Source organism: Alligator sinensis, unplaced genomic scaffold, assembly GCF_000455745.1.
Source record: "Alligator sinensis unplaced genomic scaffold, ASM45574v1 scaffold482_2, whole genome shotgun sequence".
Lineage (NCBI taxonomy): Eukaryota > Metazoa > Chordata > Crocodylia > Alligatoridae > Alligator > Alligator sinensis.
Genome location: NW_005842678.1, coordinates 841,174 through 852,810, shown reverse-complemented (window position 1 = coordinate 852,810; position 11,637 = coordinate 841,174). Strand labels below are relative to the sequence as shown.

The 11,637-nt window shown below is 42.7% G+C and overlaps 1 protein-coding gene across 2 annotated transcripts in view; it reads right to left on the bottom strand.

Annotated features, from left to right (window-relative positions):
* COL21A1 (collagen type XXI alpha 1 chain) overlaps nt 1-11,637 on the bottom strand; it is a 231,873-nt gene that overhangs the window by 14,317 nt on the left and 205,919 nt on the right. For both annotated transcript variants that reach the window (XM_006033922.3, XM_025215851.1), the window contains 5 exons: nt 11,436-11,489; nt 9,954-10,025; nt 8,665-8,700; nt 8,086-8,130; nt 7,694-7,726 (listed from right to left, as the gene is read on the bottom strand). In XM_006033922.3, the coding sequence (XP_006033984.1) occupies nt 7,694-7,726; nt 8,086-8,130; nt 8,665-8,700; nt 9,954-10,025; nt 11,436-11,489 (240 nt within the window). The remainder of the gene's footprint in view (nt 1-7,693; nt 7,727-8,085; nt 8,131-8,664; nt 8,701-9,953; nt 10,026-11,435; nt 11,490-11,637) is intronic.

The window sequence follows — 11,637 nt, the reverse complement described above, 5'->3', positions numbered from 1 at the left end:
GAGTCCAAGCGCTCATGAAGTCAGACACAGGGACTTTGAATGACCCAGAGCGAGTGTGGCAACCGCCGCAGAGGATGAAAGAGGAGAGGATTATGTTTGGTTTCCTGTTGCACCACTCCAGACTCACGAAGCGACAGCTGCGGATCCTGGGAGACGAAGGTCAATGGCAGTTGGCCCATGAGTTGGGTTTCCAGTGTCCGAAGGATCTAGACGGAGACTCTGGAGCGTCCTCATCATGCTAGGACAAGACAACGCAGTGTCCGTGTGTGGATCGTCATTCGTGGCGGTGCATTTGGGGGCATGCAAGAGCTATCCAGAGCTGAGTCGAGTTCAAGCACCTGTGTCACGTGCTTGAAGGAGAGTGGGGAACCAAGAGAAGAGATCTGATTACCCCTCCAAATAAATAGTGTTATATAAGCTGATAAACAGTGTCTAAGAATTCTTTTTTCTACAGTGTTTACCCGAGGTTCGAAATACGTGTCAGAAGCGGATCCAGACAGAGAGAAAGAGAGACGCAGAGGTCGTCTGATGCATGACTCCACCATGACACCTATTGAACCCCTCGTGATTGAACTTTTTGTGCCCAATATATTAATGTGTTTGTGTATGTGTGTTGGTTACTATTTGGTTCGATCCTTAGAGGACGAACTACTGTCGTTATATACTTTTGTACATAGTCGGTTATCTTTAAGAAGGAGTGATAACTTGGATGGCATGCACGTGCTTCAAGTCCCAGCTGTGTCTTCGGGAAGGGGGCATGTCAGAGCTGATTTGGATCAGTGCCTCGACACAGTGGAACTTTCTAGCACAAGGCACGGTAAGGCAGGGGAAGTCTTGGCATGGTGAAGAGTTCCGGCGTGGACAGAGTTCCCGCCGAGGAAATGCAGATTTGCATAATACGATTGGCCGATGTTAAATTATTCCCACGTGGCGGCTGGCAATTGGCTCACTAGCCGTATAAAAGGTTAGGGGCGTTTCCGCCCTATTTGGAGAACTCTGCGATTCCCCCTGGAGTGGAACTCCGGCAGCTTGATCACCTGCCAACGACTCTCCGTTGGCGAAGCCTTGTGACGTATCCTCCGTGTTGCATGCCCGAGTTAGACCCGAGCTACCCGGTCTACAAGAGCTCCTCGATTACCGATTAAAGAATAGAATTGTTGCAACTACGATTGCCTACGCTGTATACGACTCTACAGTGTAAGTAAAGCTACCTCTGTTTTTTCTAATTGATACGTGTCTCATCTGTGCCTAATTCCACTCCGGTGATAGAGAGTACCCATCTGCCCACCACGGGATCGCAGCCGCAACCCCAGCTAGCGTTCCCGAGGACTCCTGATCCTCAATTCCCCCTCGGCCCCCACAACAACAAGACTAACCTATATAACAATTTCTTTGCCTCCATTTTTCTGAGCAGGGACCAGGTCATCCCCCCCCATCGGGACCCCTGTAGGTCCCAGGGGAGGCACACCCAGGCCTAGGGTCAGTGAGGACCTAGTCAGGGAATTTGTGGAGGGACTGGACGTATTTAAATTAGCAGGTCCTGACGATGTCCACCCCAGAGTATTGAGGGAAATAGCAGAGGTCATTGCGGGACCCCTGGCACGGCTTTACGAGCACTCATGGTGCTCTGGCAAGGTGCTAGAAGACTGGAAAAGAGCCAATGTGGTCCCTATTTTCAAAAAAGGGAGGAAGGAGGACCCAGGAAACTATAGGCCAGTCAGTCTTACCTCGGTCCTGGGTAAGCTTTTTGAGAGTTATCCTGGCACATGTCCATGAGGGGCCAGCAGGGGAGATTATTCTTAGGGGCAACCAACATGGGTTCATTAGAGGCAGGTCCTGTCAGACCAACCTGGTGACCTTCTATGACCATGTCACAAAATCCTTAGACGCAGGTGTAGGAGTGGACGTAGTCTTTCTGGACTTTAGGAAGGCCTTCAACACGGTCTCTCACCCCATTCTCATTAAAAAACTAGGGTACTGTGGCATCGACATCTACTGTCAAATGGCTCACTAGTTGGCTGGAGGGCCGCACCCAGAGAGTGGTGGTGGACGGGTCATTTTCGACCTGGAGGGATGTGGGCAATGGGGTTCCACAGGGCTCGGTCCTCGGGCCCACACTGTTCAACATGTTCATCAGCGACTTGGACAGGGGTGTAAAAAGCACCCTGTTCAAATTTGCAGATGACGCTAAGATGTGGGGGGATGTAGGCACCCTAGAAGGGAGGAATAGGCTCCAATCAGACCTAGACAGGTTACAGGGGTGGGCGGATGAGAACAGGATGGGTTTCAATACTGACAAGGGCAAGGTGCTGCACCTGGGGAGGAAGAACCAGCAGCATACCTACAGGCTGGGGAACTCCCTTCTCATCAGTGCAGAGGCAGACAAGGATCTTGGAGTCATTACTGATGCCAAAATGAACATGGGCCGCCAATGTGGGGAAGCAGTCAGGAAGGCCAACCATACTTGTCATGCATCCACAGATGCATCTCAAGCAGGTTCAAGGAGGTGATCCTCCTCCTCTATGCAACACTGGTCAGGCCACAGTTGGAGTACTGCGTCCAGTTCTGGGTGCCACACTTCAGGAGGGATGTGGACAACATGGAGAGGGTTCAGAGGAGGGCCACCCGCATGATCCGGAGTCAGCAGGGCAGGCCCTACAAGGAGAGGTTATGGGACCTGAACTTGTTCAGCCTCCACAAGAGAAGGCTGAGGGGGGGATCTGGTGGCTGTTTACAAACTGGTCAGGGGGGACCAACAGGCACTGGGGGAGTCCCTGTTCCCCCGAGCACTCCCAGGAGTGACAAGAAATAACAGTCACAAGCTGGCAGAGAGTAGATTTTGGCTAGATAGCAGGAGGCACTACTTCACTGTCAGCGCAACTAGGATCTGGAATCAACTTCCAAGAGAAGTGGTGCTAGCTCCTACCCTGGGGGTCTTTAAGTGGAGGCTGGATGAACACCTCACCGGGGTCATTTGATCCCAGTACTCTTTTCTGCTATGGCAGGGGGGTGGACTTGATGATCTGCTCAGGTCCCTTCTGACCCTACCAATTATGAAACTATACATAAATTGCTATGATGCAACAGTTACATCTGCATTGTTCTGTAGTAATATAAATGTAGCAAAAACACGTGGACTTTAATCCCAATTAATGCAGCATCAAGTTAAGAAAATTTAGTCAACTAGAACCATCACAGGATCATGAAGACGTAACTCCTCAATCATAACAGCTGATGTGTAGTTTTAAGCAGCGGTTTCCCATTCTCTTTTAGAACAACCAAAAAAAGGTGAAATTACACATTATAATTAAAACATTTTAAGAGCACTTAAAACTTGAATGATTGCACATTAAGGTTTGTTAACTAGTGTTAAGTGCCCTCTAGGTATCCAAGTTATGCTACTATAGGCAAGGATTATCCTTTGAGATGTGCTACCTAGCTCAAGTTAATTTCTGGGTGCTCATCTAACAAAAAAACACCCATTGCAGTCCTCCAGTGTCAACCAGGACTCTATGGCCCTCTACAGACAGCTGGGAATAGGGGGCCTGGGATGAGTGAGGAGGGAGGGAAAGGGGCAAAGGGGGACAGGGGGACCAAGGAGAAGGGGGCAGGATTGGAGAGGGGAAGAGGAACGAGTGAGAGGGAAGTGGATGAGTGGGGAGCTGCTGGATTGCCACCCTCTTTGTCTCCTAAACTGACCCCTGCATCTCCAGACCAGACCTTGGATCTCCAGAATCACCAGACCCTGCCATCCCAACCAACTCATCTATCCCCCTATCAACTTCTCAAACCCTGGATCACTGCCCTGCCACCTCAATCAGCCCGAGAGTGGAGGAAGTAGTAGTGGTGGGGGGTTGCTCTTTACCACCTGCTTCTGGGGTCCCTGCAGATCTCACTGACCCTGCACACCCAGATCCAGTCCCCACTAGTCCCTGCAACTGAATGAGGGACCTGGGGACGAAGGGCAAAGAGATGCTGAGCAGCAGCAGGGTCTGATAGGGGCTGAACCCAGGTGTACAGGGCAATATAGGCTGCAGGGAACCCAGAAGCAGGCAGGGAGGCAGCAGCCACTCCTCTCTGCTGTCACTCCTCTCAGGCCAATTGATTGGGATGGCAGGGCAGTTATGCTGAGGGTGGAGGCACTGATCAGGAGGTGAAGGCAGAGGGGAGGGATATCCGAGGGCTGATGGGGACAAAGGAGGAAATCCAAGTGGTACAGGGATTCCCCACATCCTCCCCAGCCTATACTTTAGCTAGAGAGCTGGTAAGCAGGACAGGTATGGAGCAGACTCGCAGCCCCTAGCCACACCCCTGCTTGCCAGTCCTCTAGTAGCAGGTCTGTTCAGAGCATATTAGAGAGTATTAACCCCAAATGTGATCACTAACATTTTATTTAGCTTTAACACAGACTGACATTAGCACCTGCTAACTCTAAAATGTAATCTAACCCTATGATATAAAAGATAAAGCGGAGCTAAGTTTCTTAAGACCACATTCAATTTCACTGTTTGGCAATGTCAATGTTACCATTTTGTTGCAGAAATTTGGTGCTTTTATTTAATGCCATTACATTTGTAGTATTCCCCTTCTTTCATGCTGTGATAAATGTATTTACTTGTATTTTCATTAGACAGATTATGTCTGGAGACTGTTTAGGGAGGAAGCTTTTAACTGCAATACCAGTTGTATATGCCAATATCTGAAAATCAAGCCATTTATTTAGGTATCTTAACTATGTATTTTTGTGGGTACTTCTAAAAACCCAGTTTTAGAAATGTGACATGAGAAATTATTTAAAGCACTAGGGAGTTACTTTTATTTTTCTAATTATGTTTATAACTATAAACCACATTTAGACACATATTAATTGAAGTTACTTTATTTAAAGCAGTTTTAAAGAGGCATTGGAAGATTTAAGAACCAACCAATGCAGAGAAAATGGCATCCAGTATAGAAAGCAGTATAGCTGCAGGCTGCAAGTCAATATAACAAAACAAATCAAAACAATGGAATCATTAGCACAACTGCTTGCAGAACCTGCCAAGAAACTAAATGAAACTGCTAAAAGAACATTTTCTACAGTATATCTTGGTCCTGTAATAGACAGCCACATCCTGTGTGTGGCCTTGTTTGCTGACCCTTAATATTGGCAGAGATAATCAAGAAAAGCAGAAGAGCTAGCTTAACAAAGACTGAAAACTACTGACAGAAGATACTTTACACTGAAACGACTTTATTATACAAGTACTATATATTTTATTAAATGTGTGTGTAAGGCGGGGTAGGTACTGTATGGCCCAGGCCCTGTCTGACCTGGCACCTTCCCGGTGAATGGCATCAGGATGGGGAGGGGTCAGTGCTATTCCCAGCTGCTCTCTGGTGTTATTTCTTTTTCTCCCCTGCCATGACTGATATTCTTTCAGCTAAGAAGCTGGTTCCACTGGGTGATAAGTCCAGGCTTGTTGGAGAAATTTCTTTGTGGGGCTCTGCCATCCCTTCACACCACTCTTAGCACTTCCTAAATGTTATCCAGTTTTTTTCTTGGAGTCATAACCTTAGGGGCAAATTGGGCAATCCTACCCTGCAGTGATCCCAGTCAGGCCCTTCTGGTGAGTTCATTAGAAGTCCCCCCCCATGACTCAAATCCATATGGTTCATCATGCTTTCAGGGTTCCTCCCCTTCTATAAAGTGATTAAGAGTCTCAAGGATAAATTAACTCTGACCAAACCATTTAATTCCTTCAGTCTCAGAGAGCACATAGACTGAGGTCCCTTCGTTTCTTCAGGGTTCTTCATCCTCTATCAAATGATTAACAATCTCCATGGTAAAGCAACTCAAAATGCTTCCATTAATTCATTAATTCATATTCAGTCTACCAAGTTGTGTCAACCAAAAATCAATTCATGTGTTCAGGGTTTATCCCCCACCCCATCAATTAACTAATAATCTCTAAAGTAAATCAATTTGGTGCGCTTGGTGCAGGGCTGGCTCCACTGCCCCAGGTCATAATAGGCTTGGGCTCCCATGCCTCACACCACCTGGCTCCTCTTCATCCCAAGCTCTGCTTCTTACTCAGGCAAGCCACACCAGTGTTCTGCTTGAGGGTACCTGAGTTCGTTGGTGGTCTTCAAACCACACGTGCCTGCTACCTTGAGTGCTTTCACCCACCGCTCACTACAGACCAGCGTAAACAGGAGAGTCCTCTGGCATCATCTCTCCACGGATGCTGCAGCTTCTTCCAGCTGCCACTTTCCAGAGCCAGAAGTACTGCTTTGAACTTCCCACCTGCCAATCCAGATGTAGCGCTCGCTCCAGAAGCACAGTGCAGTGCTCCGGGCTGTGGCTACGGTCCCCCTCCCACCTGGGGTAAGTGAAGGATGATTATCCTCCCTGGGTTTTCCTTCATCTCCAGGGCCTTTCCTCTTACAATGTGTAAAACAAGCAATGTTATCAAATTAATAATATGTTCAATTATAGCAGTAGAAAATTTCCATCACTAGAAACGATTTGGGGACAGGAAGCAGTATGGACATTCATTCTGCAACAACTCCCTCTCATACCTTCTCCAAATTGGGAAGATAATGATCTCTGGAAGGCATAGGAGCCTTTCCCCAGCCACTATTTCTGATCTCCAGGAAGAGTTAAACCAGGGGAAAGCATGCCAATGTTTAGTCTCCCAAGAGAAACTGTCCTGGGGGCAATTTCTACCTCATTATAGCTGGGTACTTTTCTCCCAGAATGGCCATTTTTGCTGCAGGAGAAAAAGCTGGAATATCTAAACACTTGTGGTTACTACTGGGAGAGTGGCAATTCCCCTGTTAAACTGAACATCTAGATGTGGTCAAATATTATGATGGTTTAGAACAGTGGGCCAACATTTTGGAAGGCATGCTACAAATTATTCCCACCCTCCTCAAGCACCACACTGATCCCTTTCCTTTACCCAATCTGATGTTCAGCTTTCTGTTCCCTGACCAAGCTGCTGCTCTGTTTTCTGCTCCTTGCCCTATCAGCCACTGTGCTGTCTCCTTGATTTGTTGTGTGCCCCCCCACCCCCCCCCCACACACACACACAGGGTGCCAGTGCCAGGTGTGGTACCATTCCACAGGTCAGTTATCCTTAGTTTAGAATATGTAGGAGCATCAAAAATGTAATCTAAAAGGTATATAAAGTAACTTTTTGGTAAGCTAAGCTACCTTGTCCATGATTTCAGAACATAGGGTTATTTAGCAAAGGTATCTCTAGTAAAAAATTCAGTGTTATAAAATTTGGGATTTTTTTTTTTAAATGAGAGCTTGGCATGATGAATGAACCCTCCAGAAAGTTACACACTTTTTTTTTTTTTTTTTAAAGTTCCATCCTTATTTTTCATCAATTAGACCTTTCTTTTGACTGACCTCTTTAAATTTTTTGTCTTTGGATTTTATTTTATTTAGTGTCTAAAGATCTTGTCTTTACTTAGTGTTCTTTTTACTTTCTACTACACTGACTTCCATCAATATTATTTTTGTACTGGATCATTATTTTATTTTATTTTTTTTTGTTAAAAGACTTTGTGTCTTAATATTGCTCTTTCACCTATACAGCAATTAGGACACATGTAAGCCAAATAGTTACAAACAGTGATTTCAGAAGTCATTATTCACAAAATTTTCCAATAAGACCATAAAATGGTGTTTGTAAAAGCATACCTCTCCTCTTTCTCCATTCAGTCCTTTTGTTCCCTTTAGAAAGCAATAGAGAAAATTATGAATACAAGATGAATCAAGTTGATAAATATGGTCTTTGTTACTTCAGACTTCTTCTCTCACCTTTTAGACTCGCTATGCAATAAATAAACCTGATTCTTTTCTCTGCTCTGTAGTATTTCTTAATAGACAAAATGTTTTCATTTTGTTGTATTAACTATCCCATAATTTTTTAAAAATAGTTACACACACAGAGACATAAATATGTAGGAACTTTTAGTGAGTGCTGTTTTATTTCTAGATATAATGAGTTACAATATTAATGTCAGTTATCTTTGAAAGGAACAAAAATGAAATGCAGTTTTCTTGAAACTGACTACTTCTTTTAATGATACCTGATGACCTGGAGTTCCTGATCTTCCTTTTTCTCCTTTTTGTCCCTTCAAAAAAGAAATATAATTTTTTAAAAATATGTAGTCAAGGTACGACACCCAACCAAAATCCCATCTATCAATGGAATCAAACAAAATCCCGCATCACCATTCCTGAGAGGGTTGGACTAGATGACCTTCTGAGGTCCCTTCCGACCCTAATTTTCTATGATTCTATGAATCCACTTCAAGGTGTAGATATAAGCATTTGTATTATAATCCCTAATCTGTAACCTGAATATCAAGGAGAACACTGATCTCCATCTCTTCTACTTATTTCAGTGGTTTTCAGGTAGCTTTCAGTCTGAAAGTCCTCATATTTATATTACAGAAATACAGTTTCAGAGTTGAAATTTAAAAACATTATTCTCACTGCTGTTATGGGATGATTTATTGAGTTAAATCTACATCCTGCCATCTATGTATTCAAGCAAAATTTCCATTTATTTTAATTTTTAAAACCAACACTTCAAATTAATTCAGCACTTGATTTATTAGTAAATATATCACAATCGTTTTGGATGTAAAACAGAGTTAATATACCTGGATACCTCTTTCGCCCTCGCTTCCCTTGGTCCCCTGTAAATATTAGAAGGTATTATAACATGTCCACTGTTAAGTAGTCCATTTTCAAAATATTCATTTTAATTTTATTCAGTAAATACAAGACAAGTTACAAATTATGCATATCAGTAATGAACAACCTCAAATGATTTACAGGTGTACAAACACTAAAAAGCAATAAAGCACAGAGGAAATTTATTGTGCAGATAACTCTCAATAAGGACAGTGATTTTCATATGTCAAATTAAAGAGGATAGTATATAATGATGCATTCAATTTGTCATTGGGAGTTAAGCCACTGTTTGCACAGAATTTAAATAAGGCACCATAGGTTTTCCTGTTTTGTTTCCAGAGGACAAAATTTGTCGACATTGTAACCAGACACAATTCTAAATCAATACTAGCTCGCCTGATTTCCCCCACTATGAACAAAGCACAACTCTTGCAGTTAATTATATCAGGCTCACTATCCCTTAACAGTTCATCTACTGTCATCTCTTGAATGAGTTTAATTGCATCACTGAGTGCAGATCTGACCAACTGGCAGCCCACAAGTAATTAATCTATGTACTCTGACCTGAATGCCCTTCCCACATTGCTGCTGATGAAATCTCTGGCCTCCCACTCTCTCCTCCAGCTTCCACTTTCTGCTCCTGCCACTAGCAGGACTGGGAGCCTTCATTGGAGCCTTCTGTGCAGCCCAGAGATCCATGCCCTATGCAGTTTGTGGCCCCCAGCCACTAAGAATTTGGACACCTCTAACTTAATTTCAGTAAATTGTTTTCTAAATGCTTTCATTTTGCATCATTTGACTAGATTTTACGTGGTTAGTTGCAGTGCACCACTAATTATAATTTGTTAGATTTCTTCATTTTGTTTCAAGCTAAGGATCCAGAAACTGAGGCACAGGCCATAATTTTTGCAATGTATTATGAAAATTTAAATACGAATCTTGAAGAACTACAGCACAAAGAGTTTAATTCTGCCATGACAGGTGTCATGAGACTGAAGGCTCAGTTTCAAGCAGAGCTAAGAATGTAAAAGAATCAGATTTTCTTATTGGAAGACAAGTTAATGAGAACACAACAAATACTTTCCTATTCTATTTCATTTACTTACTACACAGACAATTGCTGGTTAACAGCTAGAATGGTCACTTAACCCACTTCTGTGGGCTTGTTTCTGAAAGACTTTCTTTCATAGAAAGGGTCTATTATAGAATTTCATGTGAAGTACTTTATATAATAAAAGTTATAGAAACTACTTACCTTTGTACCCGGTGTCCCAGGCATGCCCGAGTACCCTGGTTCGCCTGGAATACCTACTCCTCCTTGTTCTCCCTGAGTAATACAATAGCTCCATAAGTATCACTGATGTGCTGTGTATAAGAACATATATTGCGTATTTTTTCAAAATCATATGTCTTAGCTATGATAATCTGAGATTTTATAACACATGATGATTGAAGTGTGCATTATTTTTTTCAAAGTCAAATGCAGCCAGAATAATTCAAGTCATGACAATATTCTCTTACTCTTTCTTATCTCAACCATCCAACATCCAGAAAAAATGTTTTGATTGCCCTTTACCAAAGGCATTTTAATATTACATTAACAAAGCTACATGTAGTAATGTCAGTTTACTTTTGAACAACTTAACATTAAAAATTATGTGATTTAATATACCCTTGTCTATATTCAATGTCTATACAACATTTAAGCATAAAGGACTGGACATTCACTTTTCTTACACTGATTTCTTTGAAGGTACTTCAACTTTATATTGCTTAGGAAACTTGTATAATTTCCCTCCTTGGAAATTTTCAATAACAGGCTGGACAGAATTCTGTCTTGGATGTTTGAGAGAGAACAAACTCTTGCTCTGTGAAGGGGGTTAGAGTAGATGATCTTCAGGGGTACCATCTATCTGACACAGCCATCCTCCCTGCAGATTGTGTTCCTCCTCTGCCTGACCCAACACATCTTTCCCTCCTGGCTGTCTGTATCTGCCTCTTGGTCAACTTCAGGAAGATAAGTAGAAAGTATTCCAGGTAGTACCTAAGCCATGGACTCAAGGTTAGAACACTTTGCTGGGAAGCAAAACCTGCAGGCTCCATCCTGCTCTGAGTAAGCAAGTACAATTGCACCTATGTTCTGGGGGTAAAATATGAGAGGTCCCATCTCCTGCACTACCATTTTACTTGTACCAAACACTCACATACTTGGGTGATTCCATTTTCCCCTAGGTGTAAAAAGAATTCAAACTGTAAGTGCCAAAAACTACAGTTACATAGCAACATTAGCGCCACTTAAGCATAAAGGTGAAACAGTATTTAGCTGTAACTTTTGGGCAAGCTATGGTTTCCCTCATATTCTTCCCTTCTGCACATGAAAAAATACATTTTTTCTTGACAAGGTACTATACAAATGTATAAGTAGAGATAAGTAACTAGAATAAACTTTTAATAGCATACTGGTATGGAGAATTACAGATCTAACCAATTTTCTATATGGATAAGACACAAACAATTGGCTAAACCCTCAGTTGGTATAAAATTGCATATACACACAGACTTCACTGGGACTCTACTAATTTATATTACCTAAAGATACAGTACAATGTTAATAACAGCCAACCATTAAATATGTTCTAATTTGATACAAAACGTCCTTTGAACTGACAAATAAATCATGGAACTTTTAATTACAGTGCCTGTCTTCTAATGGATTGTTTCCAGATTTCATATTTACCTTAGCTCCTGATAATCCTGGCTTCCCTTGTATTCCAGGTTCACCTTTATCTCCCTATTAATAAAACAATGTTTAAAGCTTTTGGGTGTGAATATAAAATATAAAAGGAATGTTGCTTAGATTCTGGCTATATATAGGCATTCAACTGAAGTGCTGCAAAGCTACAAAGTTGCATCAAAGGCAGGCACACCAGCTGGGGAGT